We start from the raw sequence: 22,847 nt of genomic DNA, 5'->3' as shown, positions 1-22,847 counted from the left end.
AGCTATTGGCTTGTACACTTTTTTTTTTTTTTTTCTCTTCTTCAGTTATCAGAAAAGTTTACCGGAAAGTTATAGAATGAATTTATCAAAATTCATCCTTAATTTTTTTAAATGTGCTATGAATATAATAGCAATGTAATAATATAATATTTATACCACTTGGAGAAAAACTACGTTACCTGTATCATGAAATGCAAATGTCTTGAAAATAAAAATAAAAAAAGAAACAACAGTGCTTGGATTACTGTCTGCAGATAGTAATCCTGTGGAGATGACAAAGCTACAAGAAAAAAGCAGCCACCCAGCATGTGACATTTTCAGTCACCTCAATGGAACATATTTAGAAATTGCTTACATGAGCCATTACTTTGGAAACAAATGGAAAAAACAGAAGACTCAGAGAAGATACCCTTCATTCCAGTACTGGAATATGTCATCATTGCTCTTGTCCCAAATACAGATAAAGACATGTTGTATATAATATGTAAGTATGTATTTAGATTATATATAATACATACATATGTGTATATATTTTGTATACTATATACATATATATATGTATATAATACAGGTATGAAATGTATTTCATGCATATATGTATGAAATACATAGATCTAACATATCATTCATTTGCATTGATACACACAGCAAAATATAGATTATAGGGTATTTAACAGAAATATATCATACTCATACAATGTAATATTACTTTAATATATGTAATATGTAAAAATTTGTATACATTCATGTATAGGTGTTCATAATATAAGAGTTCAAATTTTCAAATCAAATTAATTAGAATTATATCAAAATGTTTTGTTCCTAAACAGAGAATCATACAATTGTTTAGATTGAAAGACCTCCAAGGTCATCAAGTCCAATGGTTAAATTTGGGACTAGCTTATCATTACATTGAGTTTTAAAAGAACTATTTCATTAAGTGATCAGATACCTGTATTTTTTCTATAAGGTATTGTCCTTGAACAGAATACCTTTTCCCCTATGCATTTCTAGTCATATGATGCCTATGGCACAGTACTTTGTTTGGTTATAGGTGAGTCTCAGTCATAAATGGCTAACTCTCCATGAAGTTCTGTCCTCTGGGAACAACACAGCCCTAGAAACTTGCAAGGCACCGGGCCAAAACAAAATGCACTGTTCAACATTTATGAGAAACAAATCCTTCAGATGCAAGCCCTACTTTCATCTGCACTGAAAAAAAACTGTTTTTTTGTTATTATTTTTTTAAACCCTTTGAAATAGAAGCACTTTGTCTTCATTTTCCTAATAGGAAATAAAATTTCAGCAAAATTGAATTTCTCACAAAAAAAAAAAAAAAAAGCTATCTTCATAGAAATTTCATTTTCCATGAGAAAATAAAACAATTATAATGGAAAATCCTCAGAATTATCTGGAGCAGGGAAAATTCCTGTTATCATTTTCTAAAGCAGTTTGCACTGAACTCTAGGGAATGATACTGAATATAAAAGCTTACAAAGTACAAGTTTACAAAAGAATTGACAAGAAAAGAGTTTTTTATAAACAAAAACAAAACAAAACAAAAAACAAAAACAAGCCACAAAAACTAAAACTGAACTCCTACACTTACAATGAGAAGAGAGCGTTCTAGAGAGAATCCAGCTTTCCTTCAGGACCCCCAGACATGGCTGGAGAGACCTTCTGTCACATGTAAGTGGCAGCACTCAACACAGTCATTGCTTCAATTCTCACTTTAAGTATAAAACATTACATTTCCTAAATATCTTTATAAGAAAGTGGCTTTAATAAATTAAACTAAATTAAATTGGAAAGTAACACACATTTCTTTACAGAAGAATGAAATTAATACGAGTAAGAAACAACAGTGTAGTGTGTATAGGTTGTACTTTGATCTCCATGCAACTTTTAAAATAAGAGGTGAACCTTCTGATATTTCAGTCAAAAAGCATAATGTGAATAACAGTACATCTCATTTCTACTGCCTAAGCAGAAATCAATAAGCAGAAAACTTATTTTACTGGATGTCTCTTAGTTATGGATTGGAAATTATGACATACCTAAGAACAACTATACAAGTTTGGACCAAAGGTTCATCTAGTCCAATATGTTATTGCTCACAGTGATCAAAAGGAGATTTTCAGAGAAGAGTTTAGGATTAGAGAAAGCATACAGTGATACTTCCTTGTAGTAGGATTTCAGCTCTGAAAAATCATTGGGAGGCAAAGGCAATGTTTTAGTATTTTCTCCATCTAGATGGAGTTTTCTTCCATGAAGTAGCTTCATTCAGCTAATACAAGCTTTTTGTATCCAAGACATGCTGAAACAACTTCCCCAGTTTAACTCCACTTGTGTAAACAACCATTTCTAAAAAGCTATGAGATAGTGCTTCACACAATGACCCCTTGTTCTTGTATGGGAAGAAACAGTGATATTCATCTGGTTTCCCTAAGAAAATTTTTCAGTTGTCATATCAGATCAATACACAACAGCAAAATGGCCACAATCATCTCACTTAACCCTCACAAATCAGATAGCATCATACTGAGGCTACAAATGAGCCAACAGCCTGAGCTGTTCAATTATCAATTCCAGTTAATACAAAAATAAGAGTGCTTCTTGAATACCTGTCGCTGGTTTTCTGTCTCTAGCCTCAATCTGGCTTCTACACATCTTCTGGTCTCCAGGAAGGCTTGACGTTGTGCTCTGTCTGATAGGTAGCTAATGAAGATTCCTGCGGTGTTCATACACATAAATAACACTGCCTGGGCCGCTATCTGCAACAAAAAACAAGCATGATTTGATCAGGTAACAGAAGCAAAAATATCTGTTTAAATATGAAGGGGGAATGAGAATGTGGCTCTCCAGTCATGTTGACTGTAAAACTAAAAGGCTATGAAAGTTTGCATAGAGGAATCCCTTGGATCTTAATTAAAGGCATCAAATATATAAAATTCTCTCTGCCTTGAGGAAGAAGTATAAAGTATCTGGGGGCATTAAACTCTAGTTGAACCACAAATGATGTTTCCAAGAACTGACTCACAGGGCTATAGTCAGGAATGATTACAAACATAATTAACAATTTGTTTTTGCACTGCCTCTTCTGTAGAAGTAACTTTTTGATTTGGCTTATGGCTAGTTTGAGAGCAAAGCCATATTAAGGAAAACAAAGAGTGCCAGTTAGCTAAGAATTAGTATCAATTATAATAGTTATTCTGTTATTGATCAAATCAAATAAATTCATTTTCAGCTGGTGCCAAAGTACAAGTTTGCATGATCTGAATCCTGAACAATCCAACAAGAGAAGCTGAATGCATAACCAAATACTTGCATAGCCTATGCCTGTGTACACAAGCCTTTTATTCACCAATGCTTACGTAAGAGCTGCACTCTTTCCTTGTAGAAGGTGCATCACAGCTTCGTTCATTGAGACATGAACTTAAACGATCCAAGTGGGAGTGGATAGTTGGGCAGTTTGAATTCCAAAGGCTTGTTTGCTTGTCATTGATACGTCTCTGTGTTCTGTTTATTTGTAAGGCATAGCATATCAACAACTGAGGATCTTTCAGGAAACACAGTAGGAAATGTATAATACTTGCATGCATTATAGACAGAAAAGAGCCCTGCAAATTCAGTTCTTTATCCAACACCTCATTGCTGATGTATGTTACAAATTTATGGGAAGTCCTCTCAGCTCTTGCTTCATTCTGTTTTTAAGTTATTTTTTTCTTCTCTCTGTCATGGTGCAGTCAGAGCCACTGTGCTAATGAGGTGTCACTAATTGTGCCCCATTTTTCAGGGTTGCACCACAGTCCTGGTGACAAAGCAGCCGTGGACTACATTACCCTGTATGCCAGCATCACCTGTGAGCAGAGATGTCCAGGTTCTGACACTTACGCACCATAACAGCAAGGGTCATTCTTATAGGATCATAACAACATTAGAACTGCCATGCAGTGATGGACAAAATGTTCACCACTCTGAATCCTGTCCCTGATTGCGAATTACAGAGAACGCTTAGGTAGGAGTGCACGGACAAGTCAAGTGCATTAGAATGTATTTTCTAAACTGTCCTGAACACTCCATCCAACTGTGGCTGAGGGATATCATTGGCTAAAAGTTGTATTTTTGTAGTGTTATCTGATAATCAGTCGCACCAAGATCCAACTTCTGCTTCTTCTAATAGAAGAAAACATTTAGAAAAACTCCTAATCTCGTTGTGACGCTGTACCTTAGATCTGCAGGTCTCATTCCTCACATTCAAGTAGTTTACAAAAGTGATATTTGATATCAGACCAAATGCATTTGGCAGAAACATCAGCTTTATATATTCCCGTATTTCTGAATTTGGAACATTGTTCTATGATCAAACAGGGAATTCATTTACAGTTTATATGCCATGATTAAATAAGATTGCATATCCTGGCTCCATCTGAAGCTCTGCTTAATCTTCGCCAATAATAGACGTCTAGGACAAGCTTATGAGAAATAGGGTGTGATTAGCATGATCTTTGCATCATCCTAGTTTCCAGGATCTTGTTCTTTACAGCACCTCTAAGCTGGAGGTGGCATAATCTATCCATTTGTTTAACAACACCTGGTAGATCAACTGTGTACATTTTTCTCTGATATTTACCTGAAGTTATATCTTTGGCCCCTACCACATCCAATGGCAAAAAATGCCTACCATTTAATTAGGCACTTTCTGTTTAAAATGTTTCTTTTTTTTTCCTTTTTTTTTTTTTTTTTTTGCTTTAGTTTGCAACCTTATCATTACTTTGAATGCTCCATCATGCTTATGAGACACGGTGACTAATCATTTCCATTTCATCTTCCTTTCAGCTCCCCTGATTTTACTGACAACTGACATACAGCATATCTCCTTGCAGCCTTTATTTTATTTAAGGGAGGAACTTAAAACTATTTATTCTTATTGTGTTTGTCACCATCCCATCTCCTTGTTTTCTGCTTTCCTCTATCTGACCACAGTTGACTGGAGATAACATTCCCCAGACCAGCCAGCTTCCAGCAGACACTTTCCACCTCTGTTCCACTATATAAAATAGAGAATACAGTACTTTAGCCCATGAGATAACTCTTTCCTGCCACAGACTGCTAGTAAGTGGGTCAACAAAGATGGTGAAGGCTCTGGAGGTCAAGAAGTGTGAGGAGCAGCTGAAATCCCTGTGTGTGTTCAGCCCAGAGCAGAGGAGCTGATGAGAAGCCTGATGGCAGCTGCAGCTCCTCACAGGGAGCGGAGGGCAGCGCTGAGCTCTGCTCTGTGTGACAGCAACAGGGCCCAGGGAACGGCATGGAGCTGCGTTCAGGTGGGGGTCAGGGACAGGGTCTGAACCAGGGGGTGGTGGGCATGGAACAGGCTGCCCAGGGCAGTGGGCATGGACTCAAGCTGCCAGAGTGCAAGAAGTGTCTGGACAATGCTCTCAGACGCATGGTCTGATTTTTGGGTGATCCTGTGTGGAGTCAGTAGTGTGACTCAATTATCCTTATGATTCTCTTTCAACTTGAGATATTCTGTGATTTTAGGATTCTATGATTCTAAGTGTATGACAGTCCGACATGAAATAAGACCAGTTTGGACTGTGCCATGCAGCAGAACAACAGAAGTCAGCTGTGGGTGGTTGGAGTAGTCAGCATTTCATATCATTTTGACTGACCTGAGGATAATCTATGCTCACATGCTAGAAAACTTATGGTTTAGGATGAAAAAAGATAAAAGTATTTTACAAATTTGAATTGTATATTTCAGTGGTAAAAGCAGTGGCAGAGTATTGTCGTTTGCTTGCAAATACAATTATAACATCCACATGTACCCAGTTCAGTCACCTGTCTCTGCTAATACTCAGGACAAGTGCCACTCACTTCAGCAGATCGCCTTCAAGCAAATGCAGTAGAATTTGGACTTCAATTAGATTTCATGAGTCCATAATTCGATTTGGATAAAGGGAATTATGGAAAACATGCTACAGGTAAAACTGCAGCTTACTCAGAGGAAGAATTTGTTTTTCTTATACATAGTAGTCTGCTTGAAAGCAATCTGAGGATGAAAACACTATGCCTTGCAAGAATACTAATGTGTGGCTCTTGTTAATAAAAAGAAAAAAAGAAAAAGACATAAAATACCTCAGTCCCTCATTGTCACTCCTTTCATCTGCAGTTTACAGTGACCAATTCCAGAAGTCTTGCAGGATTTTCTATTGCATGTCAGAGACACAAACCAGGACAGACTGATTTTGAAAGATATACACAATTTTAGACCAACTGCAAGATAATCAGGAACAGCACAGTAGGAAAGCTGAGGTATAAGATGAAAAAAAAAAGAAAATCTTTTCAAGACATTTATAAGCCTTTTAGCCTATTTTTACCTCACACAGCACTCAAATAAGCAGCTATAGTAGAGATAGCAAGTGATCTTAAAAGCATGAGTGACATGTTTTGATATTAAATAGGTCTCTGGGGAGGTCTGCTTCTTAAATATTTAAAAAATGCAAACAAAAGGTAGTCATCACTGTGATGCTTGGGAGTATCTACAATAGGACCCATGCTGTCCCTGATGATTCGCACACGATCATCCATTCCCCTGTATTCAGTCCTGGTGAGGTCACACCTCAAGTACTCCACACAGTTTTGGGTCCACAGGAATGACATTGATGCCTTGGAGTGTATCCAGAGAAGGGAAATAAAGCTGTGAAGGGTCTGGAGCACAAGTATTGCAGGGGGTGGCTGAGGGAACTTGGATTTTTTATTATGGAGAAAAGGAGGCTCAGGGGAGACTTTATTGCTATCTACAACTCCTTGAAAGGAGTTTGTTTTGAGGTGGGGCTTGGCCTCTTCTCCCAGGTAAGAGGTAATGGCCCTAAGTTGCACCAGGAGAGGTTTCAAGTTGAAAAAAAATTATTCTTAGAAAGAGTGGTGAGGCACTGGAACAGGTTGCCTGGGGAGGTGATAGAATCACTGTCCCAGGAGGTGTTAAAGAAAGGGTAATAGTGGCATTAAGGGACAAGGTTTAGTCGGCAGGGTGGTGATGGATTGATGGTTGGTTCACTGTGGTCTATTCCAACCTTAATGATTCTGCAATTCTATGATTCTGTAATCAAATAGCAGTATAAATACAGCTAAAGAAAGTTACTTGACAAGATGATGCAGATGGTTAGAAGCAGAGGTTAAAATTTTTACTCCATAACTGCTTTCCATTTTTCTCATAGGAGGTAATTGAAAGTTTAGTTCGCAGAAATAAACTTTAAATAGAAGTTAAATTTATAAAGTGTCCATCATGCCAGCAACTCAGGGCATTTTGCAAGTCAGTGTGATAAAAGAAAAGCCAGTGGAAGAAGAAGCAGATCGGACTAGCTTAAGTTTAACATTGACAGTACACACAGATTCAGATTAATTCATTTGTATTTCATTCATCATATGAAAAGCGCTTTGCCAGGGCAACTGAAAAAAGATAACATGTTGGATTTGGAACTACTAGATCTCAGACTAAGAAAAAATTAAAAGGCACTGGACACAACTGGTTGGGTAGAAGTATTAATTGAGGTTGGTACTGTATAGTAAAATAAGGAACAGTTGAGGTAGAAATCATTAAAAAGCTTCTAAAAAATATATTGCAAAGTGATTCGTGAATCTCAGACACAGAAAGGTTATCATGACAGAACTGAATGTAGCCCAAGAAATGGAAATTCAGAAGGGCACAGGTGAGGGAGTTTGAGCTGACAGCAGAGTTGGGCTATGTGTAATGACCTGGGGGCATTTCTCCTATTCCAGGCACCAGAGTTTGTCCTGATTTGGACTTAATTCTGTTTTCTGTGAATTTATGAAGAACAGAGACTGAGTTAGAGAAGAGTTTGCAAATGTCAAGTTTTAGATCTTCAAAAATCATATCTGCAACGTGTTTAGGTTTTATTATGTTTTCTCTTTGAAAAAGTTCAATTGTCCATCAGGGAATGTAAATCCATAAAGTCAGCAGTATAATCTCCTAATTCAGTACTTTCTGAGACCTGCCAGTTATGGTCAGTTGTGCACTATATAGTACCTGACTGAGTTCAGAAAACTCAAATAACCCATAACCTGAAGTGAAATGAAAACATAACAAAATTCAACAAATCCTACAAATTGGAAATATGTTGGATGGTTAGAAAAACCTGAAAGAAATTCACTATCACAGATTATCTTCATCATGATTAGTACAGTCAGTGGTAGGAGATATTCAGCAGAACAGGCTGAGGGAGCTGGACTTTGTTCAGCCTGGAGAAGAGGAGGCTGTGAGGAGACCTCATTGCAGCCTTCCAGTATTTAAAAAGGGATTATAAACGGGGAGAATCAACTTTTTACTCAGGTGAATAGGTGATAAGACAAGGGGGAATGGTTTTAAGCTCAAGGAGGGAAGGTTTGTATTAGATGTCAGGGGGAAATCCTTCACAGAGAGGGTGGTGAGGTGCTGACACAGGCTGCCCAGAGAGGTTGTGGATGACCCATCCCTTGAGGTGTTCAAGACTGGATTGGACAGACCCTGGGAAATCTATTCTAGTTCCAGATCTGGAGGTTGGTGGCCCTGCCTGTGGTAGGGGAGTAGAAACCTGATGATCCTTGAGTTCCTTTCCAACGCAACCCGTTCTATGATTCTATGATTCAAATATAAAGCAAATGGAGAGGAAGAAAAGAAAACTGAGAAGGTCCAGAAAAAGATCTGAAATGTGGGAGAATGCTAAACATCTGTTTTACCGTCTCAGATGAAAAGAGAAAACTAATACTCTTCAGCAGGTAATTTAGATCTTCAGTATAGAAACAGAACAGTTCTGGGGCTAATCTCACCAAAACACATCTGAAAAGTAAATAAATCTCCAGCTGAACATTCTCAAGGAAGATTAATATTAAAGAGCAGGAATTTCATTCATTCCTGAAATGAGCCGGTGGAAACTGTTTAATTCTTTTCTTGTCTGGCTTTCTAGTTTAGGATTTGCTTCAATGACAGATTTGAGTAGTTCCTGGTTGTTTTGGGAAGACTAGGAAAGTAAAGCTGTTGTGCATCTGTAAGAGTGTTTTCAGCATGAGCCACATAAAGAACTCGTTGCTATGGTAATTATTATTGGTTAATTGGGTTTAGAGAGAAATTTTGATTCATAATTAGTTGTTTAACTAAAAATAGCAGCTTGCCACAAGGTTGAATTTTTTTACCTAAAATGTCTCAAAAACCTCATTCCTCACTACCTTCTTTATCCTTGCCTTACTTAGGTTACTTACACAGAAAATAACTTAAGCTCTTATAAGAACAGATCACCAGAAACGAGCTGAGGGATGCATAAGAAGTGTGGGATTTGAAATCAAAATTCTGTACTTTGTATAGAACAGGAACATCTGGCAGCATAGACTCCAGCACTCTCTCACTGCTAGGCTACAGCAAGCTTCTATTTCCAGCTGAGACCATGGTTTTATGAATCAAAGCTCTTGGCAGCAAAACCAGTAAGTACTTGTATCTCTGTTCTGCCTCTTGCCCACCTTGAACCCTCAGCACAACTTCCCCTTCGTAAAGCCAGATCAATTATCTGTGGGACCCTTCTGTGAACTGTATCAGGGAAATGGGCCAACTTAAAAAACAAACACTTGCCATTGGCAGTGATTTTCCTATCTAGAGCAGTTGTCCGATTGAGTTCACATCACAGCCTCCACAGGGAGAAGCAGCACGTGAGTATTCGTAGTTGGTACTGCTGCTAACTCATTAAACTGGAACCTTTATTGCTTTATTGTTAAGCCACCTTGTAAGGAGTTTTCTTATTCCCCAGGTTCACTTCATCTGACTTCTGGGATTCTGCTAAATGCTACTGGCCATGATAGATTTTTCGATGTCTTAGACTATCAGTGCTTCATCAAAATTTACTGGAGCCCCACCTGCCCCACAGAGGTGCTTTGTGAATTGTTGCTGTGAATTTCCAGAAAGCTCATCTGTTCCTGATCCTTCATCCAACTGTACAACAGCTGTTATGATGCTGCTCGCAGCTGAAGTGAGTGCTGAAGTATTTCCTATCCAAATCTCCATAATTTACTGACAGGTGGGAATATAACATTTACCTAAGAAGACAGAGAGGAAGAGAGAGATACAGCTTATTCATAGTAAATTTAGACAAGTACAGACTGTGATAGTTAAGAGGCGTGCTTCACTCCACCTACTTCTGGTTTTCTAAATGTGAAAACAGTCATTTGTATATATAAGCTTTTGGTATAAAGCTTTTGCAGTTTGAGCTGAGTTTTATAATTCCTTTATGCAAAACTCTCACAGAAAAATCCTTTTTTCAAAAACTCAGAACTTGTTTAGGCCATCAGGACAACCAATTTTCCCTAAGAAGTTTGTTCTTGTTGCTCCCAAAGTGAACACTAGAGAACTTCATTATATACTTTGGATCACAGTCTGGCCCCTAAGGTGCATGAAATCTATAGCATCCAAGACTTGTTGTCCCTGTCTACCAAACACAGAATGTATGCTAAGAAATGATTATAAAATCATAGAATCATAGAATATCCTGAGTTTTAAGAGACCCACAAGCATCACTGAGTCCAACTCCTGACACAGGACCAGCCAAACATCACTGGTTTCATTGTAAAGTATCTTAACACACCTATTGCTCCTGCACTGCTAATGATTTGGCAAACAAAGACCATTCATTCTCCTTCTGAGCAATGTCATGTTTGTGCAATATCAGTCATCCTAGTTCAAGACAGAATTCATTAACACATATCTCTAATAGTCAGAATAAGAGATCTAATTTGCTATTAAAAAATAGCTATTTCCTCCTTGCTCATTCCATCTCACTGAATCCATTAGAAATTTAGAAAATTGAATGTTTGAGTAAACTGTTCAAAGGTAACTCAAACCATACAATTTGGTGATCAGCTATCAACCATGTTTGGCAACACTGTGGAACGAGGGGCCTTCCAGAAAATTTGTATCATATCAGACTCATAAAAGCTGACATAACTTGAATGATGTACAGAGGCAATAGAGTGAACATACAACCTTACTGCTGTCATTGAACAGCCCCAAATGTGAAATCATTTTCAGCACATCGCATTCATCTCCCTTTGAGTTAGTGTAAAATTTAGAATACAGACCTAACTTTAGCAACAGCAACAAAAAAATTTATTCTGTGACTTTTGGTAACCTTATTTTGGTGCTTTTCTTTTTATAGACGTTTAGTTGGCTGGACACTGGGATAATGTTAGTGCTAGGATCATAGTTCATGCATACAGGTGAATGAGCAGAACTGAGTAAATTATCTTAATTAGAAGCAGTTTTCCATGGCTGCAGGGGAGTCTGCTGGATCCTCCCTCTGACCCTCAGCTAGGAACTGATCTTGAACTACACAGTGAGATCTGGTAATCGCATCTCATGTTCATACCACTCTTTCATCATCACTGTGCACACAGGATGCTGTTACAGATAGCTAAAATGTTCCTGTTCAGAACAATCAGTCTTATCCTCTGAGATGAATAACATCCCCTATTCAGTGTTTTGTCTGCTGGGTAGGTACCTTCTCCCTCTACTCTCAGTAAAATGGATTATAGAATAATAAAAAAGAAAAAATCTAAAGTCAAACCTTCTAGAAGTCTTCACTTTATTCTCCATAAATGTCACCTTATTTAGTATACTTAAATGTAGAAGGATCAAATGAGAATCTCTGTTTTCTTTTCAAAATACATATGTTGCTCTGAAGGTAATGCCTCCTATTAATTTCCATGGAAATTACAACAAATAAAATAAGAGCATAAAATAACACTATTTAATCAAGCAAATTCCCATCTACAAAATACTGTTTTTCATCATAGTCACTACCATTACGTACATATTTTCCCCAGCACTGAACAAAAGCCTGCATTCTGTAATTGTAATAATCTGCCCTAGTTGAGGTGACCCATTGCCATTGTCGCCACTGCTGGAACACACCACCCCACCCACTACCTCACTGTGATGACATCCACTGTTTGGTTTCCTTTAGTGTTCAGCAAGTATCAGTGAATGTCAACAGAATATTGACAGAAAGGTTCAATCCCCTACTGCCGTACCACCAACATCTGCCTCTGATGTTGTGGACCAACATAATAAAATGGGGAACATTACTTTCTAAGCAGCCCTAGTATACATAGATTTCAAACTGTAGTATACGTAGTACAGAATTCCTTTAAATTACTTGAGATATCTAACCAAGAGCAGCTTCTGTAAGAACCCATAGAAACTGATGAAAAACAAAGCACAATACCACACAAGTGCCTGTGTTCGTTGAAACTCACTCAAGTAGCTCGCAGCAATCAGGGTAGGTTAGGAAACTGCTAAAGTGATGGTTTTTGCCTGCTCATTGCTCACAAGGGATTGAAAAGAAGTTATGGACTTTCCATTTCTACACATATGTATTTCAGACTTTTGAAGATCAGGCTGACTTTTCCCTACACATTTTTTTTTTTTTTTTTTTAATGCAGAAGTTGATATCCCTAGCAAGCTGTATATTTACTATTCAAAACAAATGGAACAAATTACATTTGATAGAAGTCATACTCCATTTATAACCAAGGGAGAAATCGATTTTTTACCCTTGCATTGCATAGATGAATATCTCCCACTTCAAATGCACCTGTTGGGAAACACACATCAGATATCACAGCTAACCTCTAAGTGAGAAAATCTTCCAGCTGCTATCTGTCTGAAAATGTCTGAGATCATCATTGGGCATAAATGTGAGTCTGGACAATCTAAAAAAAGGGATCTCTAAAATAACTTTTGGAAAATGTTCCAAGTTTTCTCAGTAGTTGTCTCTAATCTAATACAAGATAGCAAAGGCAGAATAACTTCTAGTACTTCCTGTATTGCATTATGCAACTGAACAGGATGCATGATGGAAAAAATATCACCAAAGCAGCTTTGCAACACTGAAAACAGTTTAACCATATTTTAAGGAAAACAGAATTAGGTAGTCTGAACTTCTACTAAATGGGTTTGTGACAGTGTTCTGCACAGCTGTTTTTATTGCTCTGGATAACGGCTCTTATCCGAAGTAGGATGTCAAAACTGAGTTAATGATAATTATGTTTGGAGGGCTGACAGCAGTTCATCTTTTCTGACACACTTTGTTGTTGTTTTCATCTGATCAAATGTTTGTGCATCCCAGCAATTACCTGCAGTATGTACTCTACCCCTCTTCCTGATGGAACTGTCAGTTTCCATGATTTTCGTACAGGTGACCCTGATTCAGTGCAGTCTGCAGAATTACAACAGCCTGCACCAAAGAAGATTGCCTAGCTACATTGGGTCAGGTTGTACATGATTCCCCATGAAGAAGTAAATGAGGGTGTCATACTCTTCACTGTCATTTTCCAAATTACATGTGTTCTTCAAAGCCTTCTTCTACACTAATGGGAAGTTCCACTGATCAGATGTTTGTGTTAATCTGTTATACCTGCTGGAAAACAAACAAACAGCTCCCTACAGATGTTCCTTTGTAAAACTATTAGCTTAAAAAAAAAAAAAAAAAGGCTGAAACAGACATGGAAACAAAAGCTCTTTACACTTCATTGCCAGCATTTTTAGCAAAAGTCTGAGTTTTCCCCACAGCTACGCCTGTAAATAGCTGTCATTTTCACAGAAACACAGAAATACAGAAACACCAAGGTTGGAAAAGACTTACAAGATCATCCAGTCCAACCATCCACCTATCACCAATAGTTCTCACTAAACCATGTCCCTCAACACAAAATCCAAATGTTCCTTGAACACCTCCAGGGTCAGTGACTCCACCACCTCCCTGGGCAGTCCATTCCAGTGCTTGACCACTCTTTCAGAGAGGTAATTTTGCATAGACCACAAACACCATTAGAGATGGAGATCGCCCATTGAATCTACATCTGATTTCTGTGTCATCTGACACAGAAGGGTCAGCTTGCAGACTGTGGATCAGGCTGTAGGTCTGCAACCCTAGAAATAATAAGGCAAATAATTCTTCTGTTTTTTTTCTTCCATGAATGCTTTGCTCACATTTAAACATATTTTTATAAAAGGGACCTAAAAACCACAATGAATGCAATTAATGTTCACTGTATTTATTATTTCCTCCATGATTTCCTTTTACTGTTAATTATGAGAACCATGAAAACCAAGGAACTGAGCAGTGTCCTCTCCTAGCGAAATGCTCAGAAAAATGACTGAGATTTCTGAATCTCCTTGATATTTTTGAACTATAACCATGGCAGATATACCTAAGGCCTGCCCTGACTTTGGAGAAACTTTGAGTAGCATAAATATAGTGGATTGTATTTTGACATTCCACTTTATGTTTACTAGACTTGGGAGTATGCAGAAGTTCAGGTATTCCAGGATGCACTAACAGCCAATACTGATATGACCTCAGGGAGACCTTGGATAGACTGCAGGAAACAGAATCATAAAATCATTAAGGTGGGAAAAGACTCCTAAGATCATCAATTCCAATCTTCAGCCCATCCCCACCATGAACACTAAAACATGTCTCTCAGTGCCACATCTCCACGTTTCTTGAACACCTCCTGGTACAGTGACTCCACCACCTCCCTGTGTAGCCTGTGCCAATGCCTGCTGGATCTCTCTCTGACTCTCCTTTCAGATAAGGTGTAATTTGTTGTGCTTGGATCAACTCAGTTGATGTGTCTTAGGTTCTGATGTGATGTTAGAATGATTCTGAACAATCTGTGAATATATGCATGAGCCTGCATGGAAAATGTTAGGACAATGTAGCATGGGGTAATAAGGTCCAGGAGCCTTTGTCTTCTACAGCTAAGCTGAACACATCTAGGCACAGAAGCAGTCTGAACTGTTAAGCTTTTTCAAGCTGTGTTTTCATCAAATCATAGAATGGCTTGGGTTGGAAGGGACCCAAAAGATCATCTAGCTGCAAACCCTGCCATGAACAGGGTTGCAGATCATTAGTTCAGGCACTAGATCAGGCTGCCCAGGGCTTCATCCAACCTGGCCTTGAACACCTCCAGAGACAGGATATCCACAAACTTCAATTTTATTGAAAACAATTTAATGCTACTCGATATTGTCTATAAAAGTCTCCTCTCTCTCCATTTTTTAACTCTCACCTATGAACTATGCTAGAGAAAAGACAGAGAAGGAATATAGGAACAAATGGAAATATACCGGACAAAAGCCCCGAAAGCATACAGCATTTCAGACCACAGAATTAATATTTTATCTCCCTGAGTTCAGCAAGGATAAACACTTTCCTCTGTGAAAACTGTGGGTGTTGTTTTACTATTAGTCATGGTGAATGCTTCAGTGTGGTGAGCTGGAAGTCAGAATGACATCAAAAGTACAAAGAGTGCTGTGAGAAAAAGTTGACTCAGTCCTTTGCATTGCAGAGTACGCCACACACAAATAATAAAGGATTAAGTTTCTTCTGCCACTTTGCTACCATAGAGATGTATGATGCAAGATTCACTCTGAATTGACATTGGTGTGACTAGGTAAGACTAATTCCTTTGAAGGCACTGGTTTATTCTGGATTAACATTATGTCCTGATATATGCGGCGAGCCAAATTCTCCTTGTCTGAAAATACAAGACATACTTTTGTTTTTACTGCTTGTGTAAGTGTGAGAAATAGAAGCTATATTGTTCATGGGATATTAAACAAATGACACAAGACAAAGCAAACACTGTCTCTGATCTTTAATATTAAGACCTGCTGAAACCAATGAGAGCTTCAGGAGAATATTAAAAAACTTGGTGGACATAAACTAACAGGAGATGCTTCCCGGTGAATGCAAGATTTGATCCAGTGTTTGACTATGAATATTGCCCACAGTTTTGTAGTTCAAACTTTGTTTAAAAACACCCACTTGGGAGCAAGGTCAGTCTTAATCTGCTCACAAGAGAGCTTACTGGTTTCAAAGGAGTATTTACTTGGGCAAAGCAGTATTTGATGTGGGTGAGCATTTAGCTCATGTATCTTCTATACAGATCAGTGCAGCAGCAGTCATGATAGAAAAACATTGCTCTCCTAGGAGTGCTAAAACAAATTGCTTGTAGCCTTGGTCATACAGGGTAGGAACATCAAAGCTGACAATGCCATGTTTCGTGGAGCAAAAACCACTCCAGCAATTAAGTAAGGAATTAGCTGAAAAACAGATTTTTTACTGAAATTTCAGGAAGATAGCATGTTCTAAGCTTTTCAAAAGGGAAAACAGACACAATTTGTTTTAGAATGTGTTCACCTCAATTGATTGATATCTTTTGAAAAGCAGACTGTACTGGCAGTCAAATCCATGAAAATACTCAAAGAGAAGGGACAGAGTTAATGTATGGGTTAGATTTCTTTGGTTTTAATTATTGGTAAAAAAGACTGATCTGCTTGATGGAGATAAGCCTACTGGCTCTGATGTAATTTTTTGATCTAAGTAATTTTTTCCATCTATCTTATTATGTTAAGTATCCAAACACAAGTGAAACAAAGCATTCAGATACCCTAGGGAATCACTAATGCCTCCTTCTTATAACAATATGATCTTTTTTTTCCCAAGAAGTATAAAATCAATTCTTAGAGTGCAAAACAGCTAGCAGTACAGTGGCCAGGTAGACCCTTCCCAAGGGACATACAAACAAAGTGCAAAAAGATACCATTTCTCTTCTTAAAGAAAAATAAGATCAGGCCCACTCAGCCCCAATGGTAAAATTCTTTTCTTTTTATCTACTGCAGTGCTGAAAATAATTAAAATTGCCTATAGATAGCACTACAAACATGTTAGCTGTTGATATTAATTGGCCATCTGATCCATCTTACTGACACTGTACAGTAAAATATACATTAAACCTATATTCAGTTCTGGTTAAAAACAAGAACTTGCTTAGATGCCTCATTGCATTGCCCTCCTCATGGAAACCTGTATTTGAATTTCTTTTTTTTTTTTGTAGCAAAGAAGATCAACTACTGCATTTCTGTGCAGGTCAGGCTCATAGGTGTACAAATGTCTTTTTTAGACTGATACAACTCTACAGGGGAAAAAGGGGACAACTCTACGTGGTTATGTAGCAATATTTAAGATACAGATAATGTTCAGGTAGCAGGGTTTATAGAATTAAAGCATTCTCATTTTGAGCATACTTATATTTCACTTTAAATTCTGAAATCTTGCCTGCCAGTCAGCCCTAGGACTCCAAATACATTAACGACCTTTATGCAGAACTCATGGCTCCTCCAGCCAAATGACCCTTGGTAAAACCTGCTCATGGAGCGTGGTTGTGTTTCACAGCAGTGTGATGCATGTATCATCAAGCTTGCAAAGATCAAACAACAGCTTATAAAAAGGAAGGAGACTAAATTTTTACACAGGCTCATTGATAGGACAAGGAGGAAAGACTTTAACTAAAAGAGTGGGGATTTAGGTGAGATGTTAGGAAGAAGTTCTTTACTCAGAGGGTGGTGATGCACTGGCGCAGGCTGCACAGAGAAGCTGTGGATGCTCCTTCTCTGGAGGCATTCAAGGCCATGTGACTGGGGCTCTGTGCAACCTGGTCTGATGGGTGGCAACTCTGCCCACAGCGGGGGTTGGGACTGGATGATCTCAGAGGTCCCTTCCAATCCAAGCTATTCTATGATTCTATGAATTTATGATTCTATGATCTATTCATAAGCAAACTTCTCATTTCAATCTTAGTATGCTGGGCACATTCTCCATGTTCTGTATCCATCCAGGCCCAACTGATCCAGTTTTGAAAGTTACTGCAAGATGGGATTGCAGAGCCCTCTCTCTTGAACTGAAACAGAAGATTCTGACATCAAGCAGAATTGTCCACTACATAAAACATGTCCTTGGAGACTTTCTATATACCATCACTGCATAGATTTCTTTTCACAGTCTCCCAAAGAAAGGTTTCACTTTGAAATTTTGTTTACCAGTTCACCTGTGCTTTCTTCAAATATTTCTTTCTTTGAAGAAATTCCACTGAACAAGACAATGACTGACCTAAAGCTGACAAGAAGTTGGGAATATCAAAGAGGATCTGAAGTTTGCAGAGGGGTATAATGTGTTTTTGAAATATATATAATAAAAGCGGTTTAGTGAGGGATGAAAAATGTGCGTATGGTAACTCTCAGCTTCCAGCATCTACTCAGTTCAAATGGAAACTGAAATGGAAGAACCATTGTCACTGAGGTTTGAAAATTCCCTCTTCTAATAGTTGCTTCTGATCTCAGAATTCAATAAGAAGTCATTGCTGGATCACAGAGGCAGACATTGCAGATCTGAAGGACTTGCAATAAGCGAAGGTAGTAGCACATGAGACAATCTAGTCCATTCAGTCATTCTCAAAAAGTGCATCTTTAGGAACAAACTGCTGATGTGTCTCTCTTTAAATGATGATAACAATTGAAAACGATACCAGGATGACCTACCTCTATCCTATTACTCTGTTTTCATTGAGATAAACAAGAACATCTGTATTCCACGTGTGTTTTATGCCATTCTTTACACTGAACTGAAAATCCAACATGAATTTTCAAAACATTCATCATTACTAAAAGATTCCTGTATGAGGTAGGATTAGAAACAGCAGACTAAAAATATTTTACTAAAGGTCTGTTTATAGTTGCTCTGAACTGCTGATACAGATTTTGTAGCCTGGAAATAAAGGCATTTTGCTGAATGAGTGTATTGACCTTCACAGTAAGAAAAAACTCAAACCACAGTTATCTTGGCAAAGTCAGAGTTTATTACCCTTGAAGAGAACATAATCCAATATGTTCCCTGAATTACAGAATCACAGAATCAGAGAAACACCGAGGTTGGAAAAGTCCTTCAAGATCATCCAGTCCAACCATCCACCTACCACCCATAGTTCTCACTAAACCATGTCCCTCAACACAAAATCCAAACGTTCCTTAAACACCTCCAGGGTCGGTGACTCCACCACCTCCCTGGGCAGCCCATCCCAGTGCCTGACCACTCTTTCAGAGAAGTAGTATTTCCTAACATCCAGCCTGAATCTCCCCTGGTGCAGCTTGAAGCCATTCTCTCTAGTCCTATCACCAGTTACACGAGAGAAGAGGCCAATCCCCAACTCACTACAACCTCCCTTCAGGTAGTTATAGAGAGCAATAAAGTCTCCTGTGAGCTCCTCTTCTCCAGACTGAACATTCCCAGCTCCTTCAGCCGCTCCTCACAAGCCCTGTGCTCCAGACCCCTCACCAGCTTTGTGCCCTTCTTTGAACCCGCTCCAGGGCCTCAATGTCTTCCTTGCAGTAAGGGGCCCAAAACTGGACACAGCGCTTGAGGTGCAGCTTCACCAGAGCTGAGTACAGTGGGACAATCACTGCCCTGCTCCTGCTGGCAACACTGTTTCGGATGCCACTGGCCTTCTTGGCCACCTGGGCGCAATGCTGACATCAATCAATACCCCCAGGTCCATTTCCTCTATACAGTCTTCCAGACACTCCGCCCCAAGCCTGTAGCATTGCCTGGGGTTGTTGTGTCCAAAGTGCAGGACCTGGCATTTGGCCTTGTTGAACCTCATCCGTTGGCTTCAGCCCAGTGATCCAGTCTGTCCAGATTCCTCTGTAGGGCCTCGCTACCCCCAGGCAGATTGACATTTCCAACCAACATGCTGTCATCCACAAACTTTCTGAGGGTGCACTCAATGCCCTCATGCAGGTCGTCAATAAAGATATTGAAGATACTGAAGATATTGAAGATTGAATTACAATTGTCTGCTGCTCAGAACACTTTTCTTTATTGAAGAAGGAAGAGAGCATTTTGTGTAAAAAGTGAAAGTTGAGTTGTCTGCTTTCCAGCAGGGATGGGGTGTTCAGCCCTAGGAAAAATGCAGTGCTACTCCAATAGCATAATGCAGCCTCTAGTCTAATAGACCTATCTGGAGTGTTAGAGAAACTCTGCAAGAGACATATTATCCCATGATGTCCAGCATGAATTTGGATGTAAAAAAATAGCTAGGACCCATCCAATTCCTAATAATGCTCTAGCTACTCAGCAGGTATGAAGAAATTACTGTGCTTATTTATATCACTGCATGCCCATATTGTTCCTGTTATTTTCATACGCATTGTATATCTGCAAATGGCTGTGAAGTCAGCCCAAAGTTTTCAGAGACTATATCTTTAAACATCTGGAGGTGCTTATCTACTTTGCTTAGAGCAGGAACATCCAGGAGAATTCTTAATCTTCATAATTAATTGGCATATGCCCCTCAAATGTTTGTAATGAACAGAATACAAAAAATGATGATGATCTGATTATATACTAATATGTAGCTATAAATAAAACTAATCTGAACAGGTATATGACATGAGGAAAACTGAAGGTCAATTACAATAAGATGATGATGACCTGAAATATATTTTTGACTGCAATAATAACCTCTCATTCTGCAGATGTTGCTTTTCTTTCAATTGGACTTTATTGACAATATAGTCCCTTTATCAACCATTAGCCTCTGGGAAGAGATTGTCAGATTCTACCATTTTCTTGCATCATCAGCAGTATTATTATTTAGTTTTTGATAAATAGTTGATTAACTACGTCCTTAGAAAAGCACTGATCTAAATAATGACACTGGAATTTCAGGGTTGTTCAGACTAATCTGTTAGCTGCAGTGAATGGACCATCAGAAATTCAGAATTATTAACCTCCTTGGAAAGTGGAAAGTGAGAACACTTGGCATCAGAGTGATAATTATGAGCCAGTATCATTTAATTATAAAAGTTAGGGCACAAGGGGACCTTGACAGGTCATTTAAGTCATGCTCCAGATCCTGGATGCTACCTAAACAACTCCTAGCACAATTCTTCCCTGAAGTGATTAATCATACTTCCGGATGAAGCCTCCTGGGCAAATACTAGTTATTTATTTATGTCTTGTCACAAGAGTTCTCCTATTATCTTATGTAAATATTCCTTGCAGGAACTTAAGCCCACCATCTCTCCTGCTAGCTACAGGAGAAACAGAGAACAATGTCTTCCTCTATTCAGCAACTCCTTCCATATTTGAAGGCTGTCACAGTTTCCCTTCAGCTTTCTCTTCTCAGGAGCTGTTCTCTATTCTGAAATCAATATTGATACAAATCATCAGTGTTTTGCTGGGGGAAGTTCAGTTTCTATCATTTTAAAAGAAGGATAGCATCAGTTCATCAAATATGGTCCTTATATTGGTAGATTGCCTAAGGATGACATGCCTGCCTTTAGTGTACTTTAGTAGCTAAGGCTTCTGAGAAATCTGCAGTGAGACCACAGTTCATGGACAGGTATCTCTAACATTTATGTAACAATTCAACAAGAGAGAGAAATAAAATGGTTGGTAGTGATGAAAGAGTTCTTTTTATTGATGGCCAGAAAAGACATGCTTACTGATATTCTTCAATCTCTCCTTCCTGCAATATTGCTCATACTACAAAGATCTAGTGTGTAGAGGCAGAATCATTTCCAAAAAGAAGCACTGAGTGTGTATGTATCTGATGTTTGCTATAACCTTGTGCTCTAGGGCTGCTTGATATCACCAGGTGAGGATGGTGATAAGCCTACAGATCATCTTCCATGAAGCAGTGATGTGCCATGCCAGATGGTGACCCTGAAAAAAGTCTGCAGTTAAGTCCCACTGCAGGATTTGAAGCTGAAATGGACCAAAGGGGGTGCAGAAGGCATTGCATTTGTCCTAAAACAAATCTCACACCGTGAGCACGGGAGTTGTGCTGTTTCAGGCTGGATTCAGAGATGTTGGCTTTGGCCTCCAGATCCTTGTAAGATCAATTACCAACATTAGCTGTGCATTTTGGTCAGTGATGAACAAGAGGCTGCACGCCATGGTCATTAATATCTGCACCAATGAAGGTGATGCACTGTCACGGTTGCCACTGCTAAAATGCACCACCCACCACCTCACTGTGGTGAGGGTGGGTGCTCACACCCACTGATTGGTCTCCATACACGTTCTGCAAGTGTTGATGAATGTCAGTAGGTGTCATTTTTTTTTCTCATAGAAGACAATGACACCCCTTTGCTTCATCCACACTTCCATGTCAGATAACATTTTGTCAGACTGTCCATGTACTGCCATCTGTCACACGGCAATAAAATATGATGAAATATTGGTGGGAAGATTCAGCCTCTACTGCCTTACCGTTAACATTTTCTTCTGATGTCACAGACCAGCATAATAAATTAGGAGGCATAACTTTTGGAGCAGCTAGCCCTTAAAGACTTACAGAATAAATGAGTTGGATGGCAATCCTGGTGATCATATAGTCAAAGATGCATGTTCAAAGTAAGATAATCTGGAGCAGATTGCCTAAGGGTTTGTCCAGTCAGATTTCAACATGGTTTCCAGAAACAAAGACTTCAAAACATCTCTGGGTAACATGTTATGGTGTTCAATTACCCTTACAGTAAGCACAAGCGAAGAAACAAACAAAAAAACAAAACACACAACACCTGTTGTTTTCTGTTTTCTTATTTGATTCAACACTTAATGGAACTTCTAGTTTGTGCCCATTACTTTCATATCCTGACATTGACCTCCGCTGAAAAGAGCCTGGCTCTATCCTCATTGAACTCTCCCTTCAGATATTTATAGACATTGACAAGATTCCCCCTAAAATTTATCTTCTCCAGCCTGAACAGTCCTCATTGGTCAGACGTCTTACTTCTTTAAACATCTTAGAATAATAGTATCATAGAATCATTTAGGTTGGAAAAGACCTTTAAGATCACAAAGGTCACTCATCAGCTAACACTACCAAGCCCATCACTAAATCATTTCCCTTATTGACACATCCATGTGTCTATTACATATCCTAAGCATGTAAGA

At 38.7% G+C, this 22,847-nt stretch overlaps 1 protein-coding gene across 1 annotated transcript in view; it reads right to left on the bottom strand.

The window, feature by feature from the left end:
* ADCY8 (adenylate cyclase 8) overlaps positions 1 to 22,847 on the bottom strand; it is a 125,587-nt gene that overhangs the window by 90,878 nt on the left and 11,862 nt on the right. Inside the window, exon 2 of the mRNA XM_048939830.1 lies at positions 2,625 to 2,774. Within this exon, the coding sequence (XP_048795787.1) occupies positions 2,625 to 2,774 (150 nt within the window). The remainder of the gene's footprint in view (positions 1 to 2,624; positions 2,775 to 22,847) is intronic.

The sequence above is a fragment of the Lagopus muta genome, chromosome 3 (assembly GCF_023343835.1).
Source record: "Lagopus muta isolate bLagMut1 chromosome 3, bLagMut1 primary, whole genome shotgun sequence".
NCBI classification, from domain to species: Eukaryota; Metazoa; Chordata; class Aves; order Galliformes; family Phasianidae; genus Lagopus; species Lagopus muta.
This window is presented reverse-complemented; position numbering and strand designations above follow the sequence as displayed.